Here is a 25,915-nt window from a genome sequence, read left to right on the forward strand (position 1 = left end):
TTGAGACTTATAATTATATTGAGTTTGAGATTATCAAAATTTTGTTAATAAGAATACTTCATTTCTGCATATTATTCTACTTAGTTGGTTTAGTCTTACAAATGATATTATTAAACTATATTATTATTGAGTGGATAGAAACACACAATTTTAAAAAAAATTGAATGAACATTTATCAATGTTGGTTTTATATTGACTGTGATTTGGTGATTTGCGATTTGGACGTATAATTATATTCGGTTTGAAATTATAAAAACTCTGTGTACGAGAATACTTAATTTCTGCATATTCTCTTATTTAGTTGGTTTAATATTACAAATAATATGATAAAACTATATTGTTGCGTGTTGATGGAATCACGAAAATTCTAAAAGATTGAGAATAACTATTTACTAATGTTGGTTTTATAATGATTGTGATTTGGTTACTTTAGATTTGAATGACTTGTGATTTGGAACGTATAATTATATTTGGTTTGAAATTATAAAAATAAAGTGTGTGTGAATACTCAATTCTGTATATTCTAATACTTAGTTGGTTTATTATTCTTACAACATGTATGATAGTTATATAGTTGCCGTGTGGATAAAAACACAAAAATCCTAAAAAATTGAGAACGGTCAATTACCAATGTTGGTATTACAATGATTGTGATTTGGCGACTTAAGATTTGAATAATTTGTGATTTATGACGTATAATTATATTCGATTTTGAATTTATAAAACTTTGTGTATGAAACACTTCATTTATACATATTCTCCTACTTAGTTTGTTTAGTTACAAATATTATGATAAGACTGTATTATTGCTGCGTGGACAGAAAAATAAAAATTCTAAAAGATTGAGAACGATTATTACTAATGTTAGATTTATAGTGATTGTAATTTGGTGACTTTAGATTTGAATGACTTGTGATTTTGGACTTATATTTATATTCAGTTTAAGTTATAAAACTTTTTACATGAGAATACTTAATTTCTGCATATTATTATACTTAGTTGATTTAGTCTTAAAAATAATATGATTATATTATATTATTGTCGCATGTATAGAAACGCAAAATTTTAAAAGATTGAGAACGAACATTTATCAATGTTGGTTTTATATTGATTGTGATTTGGTGACTTGCAATTAAGGACGTATAATTATATTTAATTTGAAATTATTAAAACTCTGTGTACGAGAAAACTTAATTTCTGCATATTCTACTACTTAGTTGCCCCGCGTGGATGACCAGAAGAATTGTGTAAAATAAGTGAATTTATCCAGTCGAGGCATAATTGATTTTACTACATTCGTCAGCTCCTACAGGCCAACCTAAGAAGCTCTTTCTTTTTTTGGCCGTGCCGATAAAACACAAAAATTTTAAAATATTAAAAAAGATCCATTATCAATGTTGGTATTACAATGATTGTATTCGGTTTGAAATTATAAAACTTTGTGTATGAAATACTTCATTCCTTCATATTCTCCTACTTAGTTGTTTTAATCTTACAAATAATGATAAGATTATATTGTTGCCGAATGGATATAATCATAAAAATTCTAAAAGATTGAGAACAATCTTTTACTAATGTTGGGTTTTATAGTGATTGTGATTTGGTGGCTTTAAATTTGAATTACTTGTGATTTGAGACGTATAATTATATTCGATTTGTAATTATAAAAACTCTGTGTATGATAATACTTCATTTCTGCATATTCACATACTTGGTTGGTTTAGTCTTACAAATTATATTATAAGACTATATTTTCCCTTCAGATAAAAACAAAAAAAATCTAAAAGATTGAGAACGATCACTTCTTAATGTTGGTTTAGAGTGATTGTTGTTGGGTGTGAATGCGATTGAAGTTTGACTCAGTCCTCTTGTTTATCGATTCCGTTGCACCACTATCTCACACAAAGGAGGCAACCCTCTCACTAGCATCCAAACACCACAAAGGAATTTGACCTCTCCCTCCCACCAAGAGAGTAGTATCTATTTATATTATTAGGTCAAGTCCAATAAGCGGGTTACTAGAGATTGAGTCACAATGTTGGGCCAACCAATACCCAACAATCTCCACCTTTGGCCCAAAACAGTGCAAAACATAATCACGGAATCGCAAGACACATCATCGCCAATTTATTATCACTGAGGCAACAAAGAGAATACCCAAGGTAAACTCGTATCACAAAGACTAGGGACAAATGCACAAAGCATGCGAAAATCACAAAGATCAGACGCAAGAGCACAAAGCATGGGAAAATCACAAAGATCTAACGCAAAATCACAAAGCATGTGAAAATCACAAAGATCAAACGCAAAAACACAAAGATCTAACGCAAGAGCACAAAGATCTAACGCAAGAGCATAAAGCATGCAAAAATCACAAAGATCAAATGTAAGAGCACAAAGCATGCGAAAATCACAAAGATCAAATGCAAGAGCACAAAGCATGCAAAAATCACAGAGATCAAACGCAAGAGCACAAAGAATGGAAAAATCACAAAGATTGAAGGCAAGATCACAAAGCATGCCATTCCCATAAAAGACGAACCTCAAAGAGTTTTCCCTAAGTCAAAATTTAAAATCCGTTGACACGAAATAAATTTTTTAGCAGGTAGACACTTAGTACCCATATCAACAGGATTAAATTCTGAAGGAATTTTCTCTAACTTAACAATGTCCTTTTCAACAATATCAGAAAACACAACCACATTTTTGTCAAGAAAACCAATTTCAGACAAAACAGCCCTAAGCCAAATTGCTTCCTTAAAGGCTTCAGTGACAGCTACATACTCAAATTATGTAGTAGATAAAGCAACAATGGGTTGAAGTTGAGACTTCCAACTTATGCAAGAGCCACACAAAGTAAACACATAGGAAGTAGTAGACTTTCTATTATCCCTATCATTAGCATAATTGGAATCTACATAACCAACCAACTTTGTACCTACAAAACACTTAGAGAAAATCAAGCCAACATCAAAGTGATTTTTAGATATCTCAAAAGCCATTTCAAAGCATTACAATGAGGAATACCAGGGTTAGACATAAATCTACTCAAGCAACTAACTGTATATGCAATATCAGGCCTAGTACTAACCATGAGATACATAACAGACCCTATTGCATTGGAATAAGGCACATTCTTCATTTCAGTTATTTCAGTTTCAGTCTTAGGAGACTGATCCTTACTTAACATAAAGTGGGAAGCAAGAGACACATTCACAGATTTAGCATCAGACATAGAAAATTTACTCAAAATTTTAGCAACATATGCACTTTGATTCAACATAAGAGAAAATTTTGTTCTATCTCTAATGATATTCATGCCCAAAATCTTCTTAGCATCACCTAAGTCTCTCATGTCAAAATTTTCACAAAGCGATTTTTGCACATGCATAACAGACTTCAGACATGGGCTAACAATCAACATGTCATCCACATACAATAAAAGAAATACATGCACAAAGTCTATATTCTTGAAGTAAAGGCAATGATCAGAAGAACTTCTTTTAAACATCAAAGATTGCATGCACTTATCAAACTTGGTATTCCATTGCCTAGGAGATTGTTTTAAACTATACAAGGCTTTTTTTAACAAACAAACATGATAAGTCAACTGGGGGTCAACAAACCCCTCAAGTTGATGCATATAAATATATTCTTATCAAGTTCACCATGTAATAAAGCAGTGGTAACATCCATTTGCTTCAATTCCCAATCAAAGTGAGCAACTAAAGCAAAACATAATTCTAACAGTAGTGAATTTGATAATAGGAGCAAAAATTTCAGCATAGCTATTACCTCTTTTTGAGTAAATCCCTTGGCTACTAACCTAGCCTTGAATCTAACTTTTTCAAACTCTTGTTTCACCTTATACAACCACTTGTAATCCACTAAGGAGCAATTATGAGGTTTAAGAACAAGTTTCCAAGTATCATTGATTCTTAGGGAATTCATCTCATTATTCATAGCAACAATCCATTCAGTAGAAAACTTAGACCTCAAAGCTTCGTTATAAGAGTTAGGCTCATTACAGTTTAGGGATTCAAACATGTTAAAAGCAAATTCAGACATATTACAATCATTCAAATTATCATCCATAAATCTAAAAAGCATTATAACAGTTCTTCTACTTCTATCCCTAGCAAGTTGATAGTCATGCAAATCATCAGACAAATCATTTGAATCAGACAAAACATTTGAATCATGCAAATCATCAATATCATGCACATTATCATGCTCCACCTCATTTAGAGCATTCACATCATGTTCAATAGGTTGATCAAAAACTACAGGCACATGCTCCACTTTATTAGGAGCATCATTAACAGGAGTGGAGGACATAGACAAGCAAAGAAAATCATTTTCATTAAAGACAACATCTCTACTTATCACAATACTAAGTCCAGGTTCACTCCTATCCCAAAGCCTATAACCTTTTACCCCTTCAGGGTAGCCTAAGAACACACATTTTTTGGACTTAGGCTCCAACTTGTCAACCTTCTGATGCACATAGCCAACACAACCAAAAACTTTCAAGTTGCTCAAATCAAGAGGTTTACCTGAAAACACAGATTTAGGACATTTCCCTGCTAGGGGAACACTAAGGGACCTATTTATTAAATAAGCAGCAGTATACAAAGCATCCCCCAAAACTTCTTAGACAAACCAGATGACGCTAACATAGCTCTCACCCTCTCTAGAAGTGTCCTGTTCATCATCTCAGCAACACCATTCTGCTGTGGTGTGTACGGCACAGACCTATGTCTTTTAATACCCCATGTAACACATAAATCATTCATCTGTTTATTAAAGAAAATCAAGACCATTATCTGTTCTAAGAGTTTTGATTCTCTTACATGTTTGATTCTCAATCAAAATCTTCCACTCTTTAAACTTTTCAAAAACATCAGACTTATGTTTTAAAAGTAACACCCAAACTTTCCTAGAATAATCATCAATGATGGACAGAAAATATTTGTTCACTCCATGTGTAACAACACTAGAAGGACCCCACACATCAGCATGTAAATATTCAAGGATATCAGTACACTTAAACACATTTGGGTAAGAGAAGATGGGAAAACTCACCTTATGTTGTTTTCCTAGCACACATGATTCACAGAAGGGGATGGGGGACAATTTATCACCACCAAAGTGACCACCTTTATGCAAAAATTTCTAGACCTTTGTTACTCATGTGACCTAATCTATTATGCCAAAGAACATATTTATCACCAATCACAAAGTTCACAGAGTCACAAGAAGTCTCAGCATGACACACATACAGATTGTTAATCTTTTTAGCAGTAAAGATAACAAGAGACCCACGTAAAATTTTCATAACACCTTTCCCCCACTTTCCCTCTAAACCATCATTCTCAAGAGATGCACAAGACATCAAATTATAACGCAAATCAGGAACATGCCTCACATTCTTCAAAGTAAACACGGAGCCATAAAAGAACCTTAGGCATACATCACCTATTCCTAACACTTTGCAATTTTTCGAATTTACCATAGACACAAAAAACATGTTCAATCTCTTTATAGTTGGAAAACAAATATCTAAATGGAGTCACATGAAAAGTACAACCAAAGTCAACTAGCCAATCAGATTTGCACAAAGAATCAGATAACACAGAGTTTAAGCTAGCATAATCACATAGATTATTAATCATAAAAATATCACCTTTATTGCCCTCACAAACAACCACATTAGCATTTTCAGTATGCTGATTTCTCTTAGACTTAGGACAGTCCTTGATAAAATGACCAGAATCATGACAATTATAACACTTTTGAGCACTAAACCTACCATGAGATCTACCCCTCACATGCATGACTTCCCTAAAATCAGTTTTTCCGTCAAACAGAACCATACCATATTGATTAACACCAGACATGCTATCAAACAAATAAAAAGCAATCAACAATCAATTGGCAGAATTTAATAGGAGGGTTCAAGCTATGATACTTTGCGAAACTTAAAGAAAGTTTCAACTTACCCACCCCACTCGGGGATTTGCTGCTTCGTCTTCTCAGCAGCGGCATGACAGCGGCACGGCAGCGGCACGGTAGCGGCACGACAGCGGCACGGTGGAGGCACAGTAGCGGCACGGCGGAGGCACAATAGCGGCACGGCGGAGGCTTTGATTCTCAACAGTCGCGACAAACGCGACACCGACAACGGTTGAACAAGACAACAACGACTTCTTCTCCAGAGGCGGCAACGACTTTCTTCTTCCTCCATTAGTAGTAGAAGCAAAAATAAAAGAAGAGGATTAAAGAAGAAACAAGGACAGATCTACGCTTATTGGTGAAGATAACTTATATCCTCTAACCCAATCTCAAACTCCAATTACAAACCCTAAACCCTAGCTCCGATACCACTGTTGGGTGTGAATGCGATTGAAGTTTGGCTCACTCTTGTTTATCGATTCCGTTGCACCACTATCTCACACAAAGGAGGCAACCCTCTCACTAGCATCCAAACACCACAAAGGAATTTGACATCTCCCTCCCACCAAGAGAGTAGTATCTATTTATATTATTAGGTCAAGTCCAATAAGCGAGTTACTAGAGATTGGGCCACAATGTTGGGTCAACCAATACCCAACAATTATGATTTGGATGACATTTACAATGCAAAAACCTTAAGCCATTTCGCTAGTCATCTCAGAAACCTGCTATACATGGATAAAATCACTAAAGAAAGCGGAAATCTCATATATGCTAGGATGAGCGTTGGAGTTCAACCCATGAGCGTTTTCCCTAATGAAATTACAGTGGTGGATCGAAATGGCAATGCTACCAAGATGAGACTACACTATGAATGACGACCATACAAATGCGTGAACTGCAATACCTTTAAATATTTTATTGCCCTAAATCAATGATCAACCATAAAACAAACAAGAAACAACAAACACAAAAGAAACAATGGTAGAAAAAAAAAACAGCAAAAGAAAGCAATGCCAAAGGAAAAGTAGTTGAAAACTCAGGTGAAAGAACAAAAGAAAATCAAACACAAGAAGAGGGAAGCAAGAAATGAAAGAAAAATGTGGAAGGGCAAGCTGAAGTACCAAAGTAAACAACAAATTTAGAGAAGGGTAACCCAAAAACAGACTTGATTCCAAAAGTGTCAGGAAACAAAGAAATTGTAGGCGAATAAACTTCCAAATCCTCTTCTAATGAAACGGTTTAGGCCACAATGCAGACGAGAGGTAAGCAACATCCTAGACATGTAATTCCATTCAAACCACAAATATGGAGAAGATTGAAGTGGAAAGGAAATGAATGAATAAGAATGTCGTCAACATTTCTTCATGCATATAATTACCTGAAATATTAGGGGGCTCAATGACTCCATCGAAAGAAAGAATATAATTCCATAAAAGTTAGAAAAATAATTGAAAGACAGAAAATCAAAGTATACTGGAGACTATATTGGAGACGAGAGTAAGACACAATCAAATTGATACTATCAGTAAAGACTGTGTTGGAAACGACTGATCTTATATTCACAATTCAGATAGGTGTAAAAGCAGAATCTAGGTTGGCTAGAATAATAGCTTAGTTGAGGTCAAAAAGTTATTCGACAATAAGCAGGTCATGATAGTGGAGATTGTTAACAGGATAACAAGACGAAATACTATTTTGTTGTTATCAATGGAAGCAATATAGCAAACGAAAAAAAGACAGTTATGGAGAGAGCTCAAGAGTAAAGTCGTTGATGATGAACCTTGGATCTTAATGACAACTTCGGTAAATGGGGATCACGCAAGACATGTCGAACTTCAATGAATGCATTAAAGACATCAATTGTATCGAATCTTATTATATTTTAAATGAGAAATGATAGAGAATAGGAAATATATTGACAATAAAATGTAGAGAATAATTTGTCATCCCTTGATTGGATTGAAAATCTAATAGGAGAGATCCCTATTAGATCCCCTTGATACTCATTTTAAATTGGCTAGAATTGAGATCCCTCTCTTCGAGATATATGACACCTCAAGATTAAGAATATTATGCTTGAATTTCATTGAGTTAGAGAAGAATTGAAGATTGTGGTGTCTTTACTTCACAACATGCCGCGTTAGATCAAACAATGAAGTTAGCCAAAATACAAGAAAAAAAATATTGAAGAGGTCAAAGAAGATGAAATATAATGTCACACAAACAATGCAGTTCAGATCTATTACTATGGAGCCATCAGATATATTGGAAAACATGCGGAGAACAAAAAGAGATAATCAATTCAGGTAAACAGTAAGTCGAATAAATGGGTTGTGTATCAAGCACAGAGGGAAAGTAACTATGTATCAAGTATGGAGAAAAATATACAAAAGATTGCGAATCTATATTGTGGAAGACATTAATGAAGAAATGGAAGAATTATTTGCAAATTAGTGGAAATTGTACCTGAGAAAACTCAAAAGGAAGATATTTGCACAATCGATGAGCGAAAGGGAGGCAAAAGGCTAAAAATTAAAGGATGAATGGGAAGTCAAATGATATCAATCTTAATCGACAATAGTAGCTCTTACTCTTTCTTAGATGAAGGAACCGCCAAATAAATGAGTTGCAGAATGGAAGAGTCTTATTCTACAGAATGGAAGAGTCTTATTCTATTCAGTTAGTCGGCCAATAGAAAGTTAATTAGTATTTGACAGTGTTCTAAATGGCGGTCGAGGCGGCCGCCTAGACGGCGCTTAAACGGTAGGCGGTCCAATCCCACTCCGCCTATACATGAGGCGGTCAGATTATTTAATTATTTATTATTTATTATTTTTAATTAACTAATTACTAATATTAATATTAATATATATATATATATATTCAATAAAAAAACTCTTTATCACTCACTATTTATTTAAATTTTGAAATGACTCTTTATATTCCAATACATTTATCTTCTTCTTTTTCGTTTCTTATCTCATTCACCTCACTTCCTTGATCATCTACATTTTTTTCAATCATCTAATAATCTTTCTCTACTTCAACTAGTCTACATACTTATTTTTATTAAATATTATTATATTAAAAAATATTAATTTGATTTTTATAAAATGATAATTATATAACAACTTTATTATATTTATATTCAACCGCTTAGGCATTAGGCAATCACTTATTTAGAGGTGGCCCAAATTTATAAAGAAGATGAAGTTAGTGACAAAAAGACACTAGACAAATAGATTTCATTGTTGGAAGAGTGATTCAAAAATTCTGACGCATTTTTGCAGAAAACAAAGGACTTTCTCCTTTATGAGAAATTGATCATCAGAAACTTTATCATTAGGACTGATTGCAAAGATGTTTGAAACTGGATGATACATGGAGATCATGTATAAACTACTATAAGTTAAACGATATAACAATTAATTAGAGATAAGTATCCATATCCGGTAGTTAACGAATTATTAGATGAACTACACGGAGAAAAAAGTTTCAAAATTGGATTTGAGAACAAATAATCACAAAATTATATGAATTTAGGATTATGCTTTTCGAATCTTGCCACATTTCAATTAGAGCAGTAATTTGTTACAATATTCTGGTATATAGTCGCAAAAGAAATGAGGGTTTTCTGAACTTCCTCTAGTCTTTTCAATATCTGAAGTTGGTGGTGGAGACCGATGTTAGTAACGCAGGATTGGTAAAAGCTAATATTATTGGAGAAAGATTCCAAAAATCCGGTAAGCATGTCGCTGCTGTCTGTCACTTAGAGCCGAACCAGCGAACATGAATCCGAGATGGGGATCTCAATATCCCCGGTTTCTGATGCGAAATTTATCAAGAACTAATCAAAGACTCTAATAAACAATTCTGACCTGATCATATGGAAGGCTCCGGTAACAAAACAAACCACTCAGAAAGCTGGATCAGATACCAAATCAAGGCGTATGTCCAAAACAAAGGCACTGAGATACAAACAGATTCAAAAGCTTCAATTTCATCAGAATCAAAAGGAGTAACAAAATATAAGGAAATCAAAAAATGGTCAATTTCAGATATCCAAGAAGGAAAGAATAAGAAGCATTTTACATCAACCCCCCAGATGAGAAGATAGTCGAAAGATTATATAAAATCAAAAAAAATAAAACATGTTTCAGACATCCAAGGAAGGATAATAGCTGCATTATCTCTCAAGCCCGGCGAAGGCGAAAGATATTAGGCGGCCACTGCGAATGTTTTGAGAAACAAGCCTTTGGATTTATCATCATTAACAGTTCAAAACATTAAACAGATCAAATTAATAATTAAAGGAATAAAAGTTAAACATGGCTCAGACATCCAAGGAAGGATAATCGCTGCATTATCTCTCAAGCCTGGCGAAGGCGAAAGATGTTAGGCGGCCACTGCGAATGTTTTGAGAAACAAGCCTTCGGATTATCATCATCAACAGTTTAAACTCAAAACAGATTTAAATAAACAAAAACAAGTATAATCATAAAGAAGCAATAGATAGTTAATAAAAAGGACTCAGACATCCAAGGAAGGATAATAGCTGCATTATCTCTCGAGCCCGGCGAAGGCGAAAGATGTTAGGCGGCCACTGCGAATGTTTTGAGAAACAAGCCTTTAGATATACATCATCATTGACACGTTATTAAACGGAATTGTTGAAGAACAAAGACAGAAATCGAAGAGCTCAAAGATTGAGATAGAGAGAGGACCGAGGCCGCGGCTAGAGTTGAATGATATTTTTGATCAACACCGAAAGAAGGAAGGATTATAAAGAATAGTGAGGGACGTTTTTAGGGTTTCGGTCGTTGAAGAAGACTAACTTTTTTTTTCCATTTTTGTTAAGAAATAGATAAATAATTATCTTATAGGGCTGGGGCGGGCCGAATTCAGCCGGGCTGGAGTGGGCCTCTTCTAAGGCCTATTCAATTTGAATCATTTAAATTTAATATAAATAATCAAATAAATAGAATGATTTTGAAATTAGAACGAATTAATGGCTGAAATTTTCAACTTAATAGTGTTGGAAATGTCCAACCAAACATGAAGAAATTGGTAAAAATTGGAAATAACATCGATGATGCCATCGAGAAAAGTTAAAGTTACCCCATTTTCAAGTCGTTTCCCAAGAAAGACAAAGACATAAATATATTAGGTAACCACTTTCAGGCATGAACAATCTCCTCAAAAGACGAGCCCAAGTAAGCCTCCACAGCCTAAGGTAAGTACAACTACTCCTACCAAAACCACACATTCGAATGCACATAGACCTCCTAGAATCTTTGACGACCTATAAATGTCTTTAAGTCAAGTAATGAAAATTGTTCAAGAAAATAATCTTATCAAACCCCTCTCTCCAAAAATAGACAGACCATTCTTCGGTAAGTATGAGAATGTTTGGTGTGACTATCACCAAGCAAAGGGCCACGCTCCGACAATTGTAGCGCCCTCAAACATATGTTCCAGGACTTGATCGATCAAAACGTGATCTCCAAGTCGGAAATAGTTAAGAATCCACTACCAGATCACCAAGTCAACATGCTCACAACTAACTAAGCATCCTTTGACGTCAACGCATTACTGGACCTGATCCATGACGTTGAACCAGAAATCAACATGATTGATCTCTAGCTCAAAAAGAAGTCTAAAACATGTTTTGGTAAAGCTTTTAAATAGTGAAAGTCAAAACGACTGCTCACATTTACGCCCCGATAGATATCGCGACAACACGTGGTGAAACGGATTTTCAACCTAGTTTCATAAAAAACACATCGTCCAATGTGTCATCCTCATCGCAACCACCAGTAGGGACTATAAGGGAAAATGAGCCCAGAGTTCTTAACCCAAGAGACAATCTCTTGAGTCAACTGAAAAGGAAAAATGCTAATATTTTCATTTAGGAAATCCCGATGTACTCTATCAAGCACATGAAAGCAGTCCTCAATGAGTTAATAAAGACTAATGTCTATGCTAACACGACCTTTGAAGAACTAGTAAGGGATCATATACGTTAGTTCGCAACATAACATGATCGGTTTTGAAGACAAGAATCTTTCATCAACCGAATCAAACCATGATAAAGCACTCTATATTTATGTGCAAATAGAGGGAAAGATCGTTCCGATGGTCTTAATAGATAGTGAATCAACTCTCAACATATGTCTCTAGTAAACTCTTGGAGTGTGTCATAGGCTTCGATAATTCTCGTCGTGAGATAATGGGTTGCCTCAAGTGCACTGTCTAAGTGGCCGGCATACCCTTTCAAGTTGACTTCTGCATCATCAACATACAACTTTCCTATAACTTGATCTTAAGAAGACCATGGTTTCATTAAGCCAAGACTTTAGTCTCTACATTGTACTAAAAGCTTTGGTTCATCGCCAACGACCAAGTTATCACAATCAACGACGAAACTGACATTGCAGCAGTCTTTGGGTCTACCCATATTGACACCCCTAAAGTTAAACTAAGCGGGTTCGAGATATGTTAAATCCTTATAAATACTCATCCAAACACCCTAACTTTAGTACGTTTAGCTTCCTTGTCATTAGAATGATGCGCAAAATAAGATATTTCCCTAGCATGGGATACATCCCTATAGGATTCGAATAAATCCGCAAGAAAAGGATATCCAAACGACGCATAGTTGTTCCACCAATATTGAATGGACAGTTCATCCCCGAGGGACAAAGCACCCTATGCTTTGACTTCCTAAAACTCTTTACCAATCCAAATTTACAAAGATATTTTTTAGGTCTCGAAATTTTTTTAGACTATCCTCATAATCTTAACCCTTCTGTTTGCATGATTAGGAAAAGAACGGACTATTAGCGCCATGCCCTGAAAAACTTGGCTCAAATTCCCAAGACAACTGATCTAGCTCAAGAACACATAGCCATTCCGAATGAGCAGTCACCGAATCACCAAAATGTGAAGTCTCCACTAGAATAAGCTAGAGATGACAATCCTAAGACTGATCTGCCCCCGAATGATCAAAATCAGAAGTTTAAGAATGAGCAGTCTCCACCTGAACAAGCTCGGGATGACAATGCTAAGATTGAGTTGCCCCTAAATGACCAAAATCAGAAGCCTAGGAATGAGCAGCCTCCACATGACTAAAATGTTAAGCCTCATACTAAGTAGCCTCTAAATGACCAAATTGTAAAGCCTCAGACTATGTAGGTTTGGAATGAGCATTCTAGGAGTGACTATACATCCAATATTGCATCATGTTTGATGAAGGTTGTTGCCGCTACAGAAGCATTGGCACGAGGTGCTAAATATCTAAATGAGATGCACCACATGAACGCAATTAAACTTGTACAATTTGCTTTTGAGCCTTTTTCTACGGTCGTAAACTAATATTCAATCCTGAGGGAAGGCTTAGCAAGGAGCTTAGACCAGACAAAACATCACCAACCAAGAGAACAAGAACATTCTCCCACAACCGAAGCCCACAAGAACATCATTACTCCCACAACCGAAACCAACAAGAACATTATTACTCCCACAACCAAAGCCCACAAGAACATCATTCCATCCACAATCAAAGCCAACAAGATCCAAATTTCTCCTACCAAATTTTTTCAAGAAACAGCTCTTAGACCATCAAATCCATTAAACTTGTGTAGAAAATACCCCAAAAATTTGAAAACTGATTAGTTAAGCAAGGAAATCACCATTAAAACCAACAACAACTCTCCTCTTTTGTCGGTAGTAAAACTGAAGAACAATGCATCTCTATTCTACCACCGCCACTTAAACCTACATTGCCTCGTCTACCATATAATGATTGACGAAAAATGAACGAATGACTTGAAGGATTAAAATTGCCCCAAATATTGAATACACCTATTACGATAAAATATTTAGGGATGTTAAGGATATATCAACCAAGAAGAAGATAATTCTGGGATTCGTATTTGATAAAGGACAAGAAAAAACGTAATGTTTCCTCTACATTCTTATTTATATTGAAAAAATGTACTTTCTACCTCATTCTGAAATATGCTTTCTTGTCTTATGCAATGGAATGTTATTTTATAGTGATACACTCATTCTCCACCTGACGCACGCGGAAATGCTTATCTTGACTGTTGATCATTGGATAGACAATCTGATTGTTGATGTTTGGTCGTATATGTTGAACGTAATTTCTAGGAGAAAATCAAAATAGCGAAAAGCGAGCCCTTACTATAACCAACCTCACAGATGAAACTCAATCTTTGACTCTACACACAATAAGCTTTTCTTCACAAATGTGATCACCGTAAGTTGTACTAACACTATTATTTATCAATTATCTTATTAGTGTTATAATACAGACTATGTTGTAAATAGTCTTATGCTAATGATGAGAGTATTATGAAAGAGAAATTTGATTTGATGGTCTATGAGGAAACTAAGAATTTCAACATGAAGAAAGTAGACCTCATGAATGCAGATCTTGTAAGTAAATCTGTTGTTGTGATATCATTTAATAGCATGTACACCTCTATGCAATCTTATTTACTTTAATTGTATTTGCAGATGTTTTTCCCAACAATTCATGACGACCATTTTTACTTAGTTTTCTATAACTTCATAGAAAATGAAATTCAAGTAATTGACAACAGGGAGGTGATAAAATCTCCCTTTGAGAAGAGATATAAGAAGGTCCTAATTTTGGTAATACACTAAACTTCGTTTTTCATCATGTTCTGTTGGGTCAAATTATTTTGACTAAGTGTTGAAATAATTTAACCACTGAGATTTTGATGATGAAATGACTTATGAGTTTTGATGAAGGTGTATTGAAACAATATTTCATAAGACTTGGCTCTAATGAGGTCATTAGACCGATTTTGGCAATTAGATGCATAGAGACGTACAGTCTAACTCATCAGAGTTAGACGTGTAGTTTAATGAATGTATAGAATTAGACGTACAGTCTAACTCATCGGAGTTACACGTGTAGTCTAATGAATCTATAGAATTAGACGTACAGTCTAACTCATCGGAGTTAGATGTGTAGTCTAATGTACACGGAATTAGACGTAAGTCTAATGTATTCGAAATTAGACGTACACTCTAACTCACCGAAGTTAGACGTGTAGTATAATAGACTTGTAATTAGACGGATGATCTAATAGATATTCAGAATTAGACGTACAATCTAACTCACCGGAGTTAGACATGTAGTCTAATAGACTTGTAATTAGAAGGATGGTTTAATATGTGCGGAATTAGACGTGTAGTCTAACTCAGTGGAGTTAGACGTGCATACTAACTTAGTGGAGTTAGACGTGCAGTCTAATAGAAAGTAAAAGTTAGACGTGAGTCTAACTCCTTCAGACAAGTCTGAGGTAGAACCGGAATTAGACGTACAGTCTAACTCAGTGGAGTTAGACGTGCAGTCTAATGGTTATTGGATAATTAGACGCGTAGTCTAATTAGTGAAAGTTAGACGTGAGTCTAACTTCTTCAGACAAGTCCGAGGTAGAACCGGAATTAGACGTGCAGTCTAACTCAGTGGAGTTAGACGTGTAGTCTAATGGTTATTGGATAATTAGACGCGTAGTCTAATTAGTGAAAATTAGACGTGAGTCTAACTCCTTCAGACAAGTCTGAGGTAGAACCGGAATTAGACATGCAGTCTAACTCAGTGAAGTTAGACGTGCAGTCTAATGATTATTGGATAATTAGACGCGTAGTCTAATTAGTGAAAGTTAGACATGAGTCTAACTCCTTCAGACAAGTCTGAGGTAGAACTAGAATTAGACGTGCAGTCTAACTCAGTGGAGTTAGACGTGTAGTCTAATAGTTATTGTAATTAGACGTGAGTCTAATTCTATTAGACCAGGCGGTCTAATAGACGTTACTATTAGAAGGAGATGTTTGATTTCATTAGACTGATTTTACAAATCCGTCTAACTGAAATACGTCTAATGCTCAGTTTAAGCAGTATGCTTGAAGCTAGCATTTCACCTACCCATGTGCTATAATTGTACCCTACTCATGCTCCACTTTTTAGTGAAGATTAGTACAACATATATATGCAACCAACCAAGGAATGCCACGTAAGAGAATTTTCCTCACATTACTTGTTTTGTAGGTACATCCCTGATGGAATATTCGGCGCACTACCAGTGATGTACGACCACGATCCTTGTGCTCAGAACCTGTTGTGTACAATGGAGGCTTTCCAATGGAAGAGTGCCACGTATCATTCTTGAATATTCGACCGTTAACTCCTGCTCAGTATTTAACAAATCTCAAGGACAACGGACAATCTGCCTTAACAAGAAGAACTACTAGCCTTACGAATCTACCTTAGAGAACGAACAAGCAATATGATTTTGCAGAGAGAGAAACTACTCAATCATCTTGCTTACTGAACTCATACTGTGAAGCTACTTTCTGATTGTACTGTGTGTGAATCAAGAGAGAGCTAGAATCAAAACACCTTTAGTTGAGTGATATTCTTCATCTTGTAATTGAACATAAAGTGTTCTGTTCAATAGTGAGCTAAGTGTGTGTAAACTGTATTTGATTCGAATCATATTATAGTGAATCCTTCCGGTGGTTGGAAGAAGGGGTGACGTAGGAGAGTTTCTCCGAACATCCATAAACAAATTGCTGTTGTAGACACCCCATTTTTACACCCTAGATACCTAATAGAAAAACCCGGCCCAAAATAATACTCATGTTTGTTTATTGAACCGGGAAAACAAAAATAGAATCACCTCGTGGAAAACTGACCCGGTAAAGCTTAAAAGATAACGATCTAAAGGTCGAGTTTCATAACGACTCTGTTTTCCCAACCCGTGACACGTTCATGTTGTACGTTTTGAAAAATCTTGAATTTTGAGTATAATGTTATTGTTTGCAAATTTGTGCAGAAAATGCTCAAAAAGAAGGAAAAAACTACCGATTCAAGTTCTGGGAGCTAGCTGAAGCTATGTTGCACTTCTAAAAATCATATCTTTTGCACCAATGATCCATCTTCAGTGTATGAGCTACCGTTGGAAAGCCCTTTGAATTACCTTTCCATCGACACCAAATACTTCTCCCAGTTCTCCCTGAAGCTCAGTCCAAGTCACCCGCAGCGAAGGTGATGCGTGAACTGACACATTTTTTGTGAGGCTAGTCTCCTGACCAACACGGATCATTTCGCAAGCAAAGGAGAACATGGGGATGTAGGCAAGAGTCTTGCCTTTCCAATGGTACCAACCTCATTGTGGGGAAAGCTCTGTGCACAAAGTTATGGGCTATTAAAGTTATGAAAGTGAAAACCGCGGGATTGAAAAAATTGAAATGGAGGGGTGACTTTAAAATATCATAACTTTGGATAGGAAGGTCCGTTTGGGTTCATTCAAAAAGGAGATTCATGTTCGTGGTGTTAAGAACTGACCATAAAATTTTCACAATTTTCTGAGCAAATACGCGACCGGGGTGATTCGTTTAGTGTGAAGGTGCAAAGAAAGAAAAATGGAAAAGGAGTAAAACGAAAAGGAAAAAAAAAAGGGAAAATATATATTTTTTCTTTTCTTCCAAGCGTGCCCTTCAATTTTTGGGCTAATTACAAATGAACCCCTGTAATAAAATTAAAAAGAGAGGGGGAAGATGAGTGGGGAAGTCAGTTTTTGAGTTGGTGAGTTTTAGAGAAAGAGAGCAGTTTTTTTTCACTTCTTGGAGCTGGAGGAGCGGTTACAAAAATCCAGGGAACGGTTCCATCGCGAAGAAGAAGCAGTTCCGATTCCTTCCAGAGAGAGAAGAACTCCATTTTCGGATTTGGTCAAAGGAAACGAATACAGCACGACAGCAGAACTAGAAGGAGTATTCACGCGGAAGATCCAGGAGAGCTCCGATCCGTTATCCATTCTGTCGATTTCTTCACTTCAGGTAATTGTCTATTCGATGTAGATCGTAGTACTATGTTTGAGGCATCGGTTTTGTACACCGATGCCAGTCATTATTGAAGCTTGAACCTGCAGTTCACTTGAGTTCTTATTGGATTGTTTACTTTGCTGAAGTAACATACTGTATTGGTTAAACTTTAGCTGTTAATTGCATTGATTGAGAATAGCTTAGGTCTAGATTAGGATTAGAATTCTTCTGTTTTAGGATTCCAGTCCATATTTGCTGGAATTCCGAAATCTGCGTTCGCCAAAAGGAAAGAGGTGCAGGTGCTGTGTTCTAGTTATTCTGTAGTGTCTTCTTCAGCTGTGGAAGATTAGGTGCGACTTTAACTTCAGGCGGCTAGGCGAACTGTCGTGGTGATCACAGCTGCGATGAAGGATAAAAAATTTAGGTTGCGGCGGTCTTGCAGTTTGAAGAAACAACATCAAGCTCTCTCTCTCTCTCTCTCTTTGAGATTCGTCGAATCAACAGGACGAACTATAGTGGGAAGAAGATGGAACTCAAACGGGATGAACGGACCAGTGGAAGATTCGCCTTCAGAACGATCTTCGATCTCAGGCGCAGTGTCGCCGGAAATCGCCATCGCCGGAGGGGTCGCCGGAGACGAGGAGTATTTCTGTTATATCCTCTTCCCTCAACTTCTGTTGAAGTTGCAAAGAAGCCCCCAGGCCTCTTTTATTTTTAAATATGCCTAACAACTTTAATTTCGAATTAATTATTTAATTCGAAATTAAAGTAGTCCCTGAACTCTTTCCCTCCTTTCAATTGGACCTCTAAACTTTCTTTTCCTTTTATTTTAATTTAAAACTTCAAAAAAAAAAACAAAATTAATATAATCTTAGGTCCTGTTTGTTTCCCAATTTTAACAAACCACCTTAAAATGATGATTCTAACATTCAAACCACTTTCAAACCTTCTCAAATTTTCCCCAAAACTCCAAAATATTACTTTCTTCAAAAATAATTTTTCCCGGAATTTTTAGGGCCCGTTTGGAAAAATGTCTATCTTTGTAGTGTCATATCGGGGGTTCTATAACTCCGAAAATTCCAAACTCGATTCCTATGAGCTTTTAATAATATTTTTGACTATCATATGAAACTTTTGGGAATTTTGGGAATTATTTTTGAAAATGACTCATTTTAATGTATTGTGTTCGGAGTTCTCTTTAACTTTGAAAATTTTAAATCGGGAAACATTTGGGACCTTAAGTTAATCCACCCTCTTCTCTCCTTTGAGCAAAAGAATAAAATTCTAGTCCTCCAATCGAATTGTTATTCTCCTCATCTATCCTCATTTGATTTTTCTCGGAATTCTAATTCTTATTTTTCTTTGACAAGGTTGCTCTATGCCTTGCGATGCTCTTTGATGCCTTTCAATGCCTTTTAATACTTTTCAATGCCTTATCCTTGTCAGATACCCCATGAATAAGACTAGCCCCTTGCAAAATGATCAAGATTTCTCACACAAGTAAAAGAGTTCTGAACTTAGAACGAAAACGTAATAATCTTTCAAACATCATATGGCCAATTACTTAGGAGTAGAGACTGTATGTAAAGACAGGCGTATAGGACATAGCGCCGTATGCCCTTTCCTACTACGTAACCAAACACCGGACTCTTAAAATGAATCTCTGATTTTTTTTTCTTTAGTTTCTTTGGGAAGTAAACTAAAGTGGCGACTCTCAAGTCAATTAAATCGACACATTCGCGAGTGTGTCGATTTAAAACCTGTACGGGCCAATTCAATTCGGAAAAAAGGGAGCGTATGCCAAACCAAATAAAAAATGGGCACACGCGCCAAAGAAAATCGAAGGGAACAGAAATGAACGCATACAGAAAACTGGCGACTCTGCTGGGGATTACCTAAGATGTTTAGCTCAAAACATGTAGTTGGCCAAACTACCCCCCAAAAAAAATTCGAAGGATGTTACGTTTATAACTTCACAACATTTTGCTTGAGGGTGTGAGAACCCGTGAATAATGTGAATCTTGTATTCACATTTGCTTGATTGCTTAGTTGCTTAAATTGCATGAGGGTAAAACCCGACAAAGCTCGACGCTTTTAATTGAAGGGGTGTGCAAACAGAAGCGTTGTCATAATCACTATTTGCACATGAACGGGCTCAAGCGCTCATTTTACTTCGAAGTCGTGTAGTCAAGGAGTATCTATAGGATACTAACTACACTGACAGGCTGTGTGCCCAAAATGTATCGATAAAGCACTGAGATACATCAATTTCTCTCATCTCGTTTCTTCTTGATTACGGCATTCTCCATGTCGTAAGCCAATCTCAATGCTTAGGGATGAATGTTTAGCATGCTAGTAAAAAAATGTAGATGTTCATAGGGCTAAGCTAAAAAAGGGAGAAGGGAGTGTTAAAATGTGAGAGTTTAATAAACTTGTGTTTCGAAGAGCGTCATGGACATATCAGAAGAAAGACTGAGGAGTTTTAGAAAGTTGTTCGAAGACAACACTCTCACATTTGCACCCTTTAGTGTGAATGAGATTCTACATTTGATGAGCACCATGATAGACGAGCGGCTAATGGCGCACATGCAAGGGCGTTGGAGCAAAGCATCTCGGGCATTCATCATTGGTGGGGTGCACATACGCCCTACTATGGAAGACTTCTAAGCCATTCTTCGGCCCACATCTGAGGACTTGTTGCTGATTCCCCACTCGACTACATGACGAGACACCTACTTCTTAACTTCTTCGGGTGAACTCGCGCTTATATTGCATAGTCCATTGTAGGTAGGACATGCTTATATTGGTAGCATATTTCTTGTTGCGTCCCTCTAAGGGGATGCTCCTGTTACTTCGCCTCGTTGGGGTCGTCCATTTCGTGGAAACCCGCACTCAGAGCCTAGCCAGTCTCTTCCTGGTCGAGACCCTTCAAGGTCTCCAAGTGTTCTCTTCGGGACCGACTCACTATTCTTAGTGGGGGTCTCCCCTCGTGCTATTGCTTGAGTGGTGGATAGACAATCTTTGCTCGACTCCCCACTCTATCTTTATCATATATTCTCCCCATGCAGCGGTCAAGACTTTCTAAGACCATGATGGTCACAGTATCTCAGACGACCATCAATTCCTTTTCATCATCTTGTAGTATCACTTCGATGTCGTGAGGTTCTAGATGGGTGGTCTCCCGTTTATCATGATTCTAGAGTTGGAAGTGATCAACATCTATGACATCGCCCGTTTATTTCGCCAATTCGGCATGGTCCACACATCTTTATGAAGGTACGTCTCTCCCAACAATAAGAGTCCCTCCTCTTAGGAGTTCTACTTCGATTATTAGTACATGTGGGAGACCGCTACATCTGTCTTGATTCCCGCAAAGCATGTTAATGCCATTGTTTATGCACTTTTGCTTCATCAGCTAATAGTAGAGGGGACCATTGACATCAATTCCGATAGTAAGAAGAATCATATTTCACAGGTGGACTTAGGGAGCTTTTCTGAGATCCCCATACATCCCCGCAAAGTTGGAAGCTGTCAAGGAGCACTCTGAGGCCATGCTCAATGGAAGCCGACCCTGATGTATTGATCAATTCCGACTCAGACAATTCAAGTGACGATGAAGAGATGGCACCCACATCTAAACATGTTTCCAGATCCACCATGGCACTTGTCCTCGACATTGGGAAAACAATAATTGAAGAGGTCATATCCGAGAAGTTCACCAAACATGAGTCTTCTTCTGTCGCTTCCTCTTCTTCTTCATTCTTTTCCATCTTGTTAAAACTCCAGTTGATCCTCCTTCTCCTTTCGTTTCCGAGTCGAATATCGTTGTTGAGGATTCTAATGTCCATGTTTATGCAATGCATGATGTTACTTTGAATTCAAATGATACGTTTGTTGATAATGATTTTCCGTTTGAAATGAAACGATTTTTAGAAAATGAGAATCAAGTCTCTTCCATGGAAGAAACTATTGAAATTAATTTGAATTCGGGGGAGGATCCACAAATTGTCTTGATAGGCCAAAGCCTAGATGAAAACGAGCGTCATCATCTAATTGAGTTGTTGAAGCTTAACAAAGACGTCTTTGCATGGTCCTATAAAGACATGCCGAGCATTGACCCCGAAATTGTCCAACATCGTATTTCGTTGTACCCGGATGCCAAGCCTGTCAAGAAGAAGCTCCAGCGTATGAAACCCGACATGGTCGACAAGATTAAGGAAGAGGTGCAGAAACAATTGGAAGCCAGCTTTCTAGATGTTGTCGAATATCCAGAATGGGTCGCCAATGTGGTCCCCGTGGCTAAGAAAGATGGAAAAGTCTGTGTGTGCGTGGACTACCGTGATCTCAACAAAGCTAGCCCCAAAGATAATTTCCCACTCCCACACATTGACGTGTTGGTTGACCACGCGGCTGGTCATGAGCTCCTATCATTCATGGATGGTTTCTCAGGCTATAATCAAGTTTTGATGGCGCCTGAGGACAAAGAAAAGACTACTTTTATCACTGAGGTTGGCACCTTCTGCTACCGTGTAATGCCTTTCGGGCTGAAGAACGCTGGAGCCACGTATCAGAGGGCGGCCACCACTATCCTCCACGACATGATCCACAAGGAAGTCGAAGTCTACGTCGATGATATGATTGTCAAATCCAGGAATCGAGCGAGACACATTGTAAACCTAGAGAAGTTCCTTCAAAGGATTCGGAAATACCAACTTCGTTTAAATCCAAAGAAATGCACATTCGGTGTTACTGCCGGTAAGATGCTGGGATTTCTAATTACTCAAAGAGGAATAGAAGTCGACCCTAGCAAAATTGCAGCCATCACGGCCATGCCAACACCCCGGAACGAGCGAGAGGTTCGAGGATTTCTCGGGAAAATCCAGTACATTAGTCGCTTCATCAGTAAGCTCACTTCCACTTGCGATCCTCTCTTCAAGCTTCTGAAGAAGGATCAAAAATTCGTCTGGAGTGACGCTTGTCAACACGCCTTTGATAAGGTGAAAGCTTATTTGCAATCCCCTCCTATCCTCATGTCTCCGAGGCCAGGAGTTCCTTTGATTCTTTATCTCACCGTCACCGAGTCATCCATGGGGAGCATGTTGGCCCAAGAGAACGAGAACAAAGAGGAAGTAGTTGTCTACTACCTCAGCAAAAGGATGACCGGTTACGAGTTGAACTATTCTTCTGTGGAAAAAGTCTGTTGGGCACTAGCCTGGGTAACGAAGAGGTTGCGCCACTACATGCAAGCCCACCCAATCAAGCTAGTGTCAAGGCTCGATCCCATTCGTTTCTTGTTTCAAAGAATTCTTCTTTCGCCGCGTCTTGCTAAATGGGTGATGATGATTTCAGAATATGACATCACACATACTGTGCAAAAGTCAATCAAGGGGAGCATAGTGGCTGATTTCCTAGCTGATCAACCAATCACCGTTGGAGACGATGACGAAGAGATGGTCTTTCCAGATGATGAGATCATGGTTGTTCAATCCGAAACGTGGAAGTTAATGTTCGATGGCGCGTCGGGCAGACAAGGTTACGACATTGGTATCCTTTTGATCGATCCTGCTGGCACGTATAATCCTACTTCTGTTAAGTTGAGTTATAGTGTCACCAACAACGAGGCTGAGTACGAAGCATGCATTGCTGGGATCAAGTTAGCTAGCGAGAAGAGGATTAACAGATTGGAGGTTATTGGAGACTCGAATCTTGTAATCTCACAAGCCAATGGAGATTGGCAGGTCAAAGGCGACAATCTTAAACCTTATCATTCTTTTCTCATGCGTTTAATCGCCAAATTCGAAAGTGTTGTTTTCATCCATGCTTCAAGGAGTCAGAACCGTTTCGCTGACGCCCTTGCAACTCTTGCGGCAATGACTCAGATTCCCGAAGGAATCAAGATCAAGCCACTCAAAATCCAACAAAGGTGCAATCGCATCTATGAGAAACTAGTGGTGGCTAACGCTAGTATCTCAAGCAAACCTTGGTTCGAGCCCATTCAATCATATATCGAAAGGGGGGAATACCCTGCCCACTTTCAGAAGAAAGAGCGTCGCGCTCTCCGTCAGTTTGCCACTAGCTATGTGGTTGTGGCGGGATGTCTCTATCGACGATCTTTTGATGGAAAAAACATGCTTTGTGTAGATCAGGCGGAGTCTACTACCATCATGGAAGAAGTGCATGCTGGGAATTGCGGTTCCCACATGAATGGCATGGCTCTTGCTAAGAAAGTTCTTCGGCTAGGCTACTTTTGGCAGAACTTGGAACAAGATTGCATTGCGTTCGTCAAGAAGTGTCACCAGTGTCAAATTTATGCTAATCTAAAGCATACTCCCGCTTCTCTCCTCTATAACATGATTTCTCCATGGCCATTTTCTACATGGGGAATCGACATCATTGGGAAAATCCACCCTCACGCATCCAGTGGCCATGAATTCATATTGGTCGCTATTGATTACTTTACCAAGTGGGTTGAGGCTTCTTCATTCAAAATCCTCAAATCCTCCCACGTGGCAAAGTTCATTCGCAATAATATCATTAGTCGATACGGGGTTCCCCATTCGATGATTTCCGATAATGGACGACACTTTCAAGGTAATGTGCTCGAACTTTTAAGAGAATTCAAAATCGAGCATCATAAGTCTTCACCATATCGACCGCAAACCAACGGGGCAGTCGAGACTGCTAACAAGAATGTGATCTCAATCTTGAAGAAAACCACACAAACATATAGGGATTGGCATGAGAAGCTACCCTATGCTATGTGGGGTTACCGAACCACCGCTCGGACTTCCACGGACGAAAATCCTTATTCGTTGGTATATGGCATGGAGGCAGTTCAACCCATTGAGTTGGAATTGCCTACTCTCAGGGTTCTTTTGGAGAGCCACGTCATCGAGGAAGATTGGCTGAAGTCCAGATACGACCAACTATCACTCATGGAGGACCGGAGGCTAGATGCCCTATGCAAGACACAAGCTTATCAACAACGCATGGCAAGGGCGTTCAACAAGAAGGTTAAGCCTAGGCATCTTGTTGTAGGGGACCTTGTTCTTAGAAAAACCCGAGAGCTGCAGGACCCTAGAGGAAAATTTCAGCCGCCATGGGAGGGACCTTTCATCATCAAGCAGATTTTTTCAGGTGGAGCTGTTCGCCTCGCCACTCTCGATGGCGATGAGTGTTCATCACCCTTTAATCTTGACACGCTCAAGAAATACTATTCCTGAGATAAATAAATCAACGACATGGTTTTGATTTGTTTTAAAAAGAAAAAAATCATGGGGGTTTTCTCATTTCACGTGTTCCGTGATTGTCAAAGATGTTCCAAATGAGGTGAACGCCTAAGCCCATTTGCTTTCTACAAAAGGCATTTCCGGAAAATGCATATCATGAATTCAACATCTTTTCTCTGCATTCGCATACAAGCATGCATTTCATGACATTGTCGTCGAACCCCTAGTTTCTATACTAGGGGCATTTTTGCAAATGCATTTAAAAACAAAAACGAAAAAAAAAACTTTCAACGTGATTGTTAAAGTCAAGTTTCTAAAAAAAAAAACATGTTGAGGACCTGTTAACAAGCACGTTGAGAGAATTTCTTTCATTTTCCTTTCAATCCATTGCACTCAGAATTGAAGGAAGAACTATTGAACTACCTTTGGACCTGATTCCCCATCCTCAGGGGATAGGTAGGCAACCTATCAAATAGGTTCGGTCAAAATCTTTCAAAACATTTTTATCCTTAGTGTGAAGAAGACAGTGATCTCTATTGTCATGAACCAACAAGGACATTATGAAATGAGTAAGCGTTAAGACCAATTCTTAACCGATGACTGTTTCCAAAAGCGATTTCGAAGTCTTTCTAAAAGACTCACGTAGGGAAGTCTGGTCTGTCAACTGCCTTCAAAAATACCTTGCGATTGCTGAAAAATCTTTGTTTTTAAACCCTTTGAGACACAGCAGAACCCGAACCTAACCTGAAAGTTGAGTGGATTAGGAGAATTGTCTAGCTTCGCGAAAAGAGACATGCTCAAAAGAAAGAAATCAAGGAACAAAGCATTCATCAAAAGGTTGAGATCTT

The 25,915-nt window shown here is 37.7% G+C and overlaps 2 protein-coding genes and 3 non-coding genes across 5 annotated transcripts; 1 reads left to right on the forward strand and 4 right to left on the reverse strand.

Annotated features, from left to right (window-relative positions):
* Window positions 1–2,789: 2,789 nt before the first annotated feature.
* Window positions 2,790–3,235, reverse strand: LOC124920979 (secreted RxLR effector protein 161-like). Its single transcript, XM_047461571.1, has 2 exons — window positions 3,028–3,235; window positions 2,790–2,938 (listed from the first exon to the last, which is right to left on the reverse strand). The coding sequence occupies exons 1-2, from the start codon at window positions 3,233–3,235 to the stop codon at window positions 2,790–2,792; spliced, it is 357 nt and encodes a 118-aa protein (XP_047317527.1).
* A 6,875-nt stretch (window positions 3,236–10,110) lies between these two features.
* On the reverse strand, window positions 10,111–10,234 carry LOC124922831. The gene has a single exon (XR_007097884.1). It is a non-coding gene; the product is annotated as a small nucleolar RNA SNORD14 (small nucleolar RNA).
* A 53-nt stretch (window positions 10,235–10,287) lies between these two features.
* Window positions 10,288–10,410, reverse strand: LOC124922842. Its single transcript, XR_007097894.1, has one exon. It is a non-coding gene; the product is annotated as a small nucleolar RNA SNORD14 (small nucleolar RNA).
* Window positions 10,411–10,484: 74 nt separating this feature from the next.
* Window positions 10,485–10,610, reverse strand: LOC124922850. Its single transcript, XR_007097903.1, has one exon. It is a non-coding gene; the product is annotated as a small nucleolar RNA SNORD14 (small nucleolar RNA).
* Window positions 10,611–21,695: 11,085 nt separating this feature from the next.
* Window positions 21,696–25,061, forward strand: LOC124921005. The gene has a single exon (XM_047461603.1). It carries the CDS (start codon window positions 21,696–21,698, stop codon window positions 25,059–25,061), a length of 3,366 nt encoding a protein of 1,121 aa, XP_047317559.1.
* Window positions 25,062–25,915: the final 854 nt, after the last annotated feature.

This window comes from Impatiens glandulifera, chromosome 1, assembly GCF_907164915.1.
Source record: "Impatiens glandulifera chromosome 1, dImpGla2.1, whole genome shotgun sequence".
NCBI lineage: Eukaryota > Viridiplantae > Streptophyta > Magnoliopsida > Ericales > Balsaminaceae > Impatiens > Impatiens glandulifera.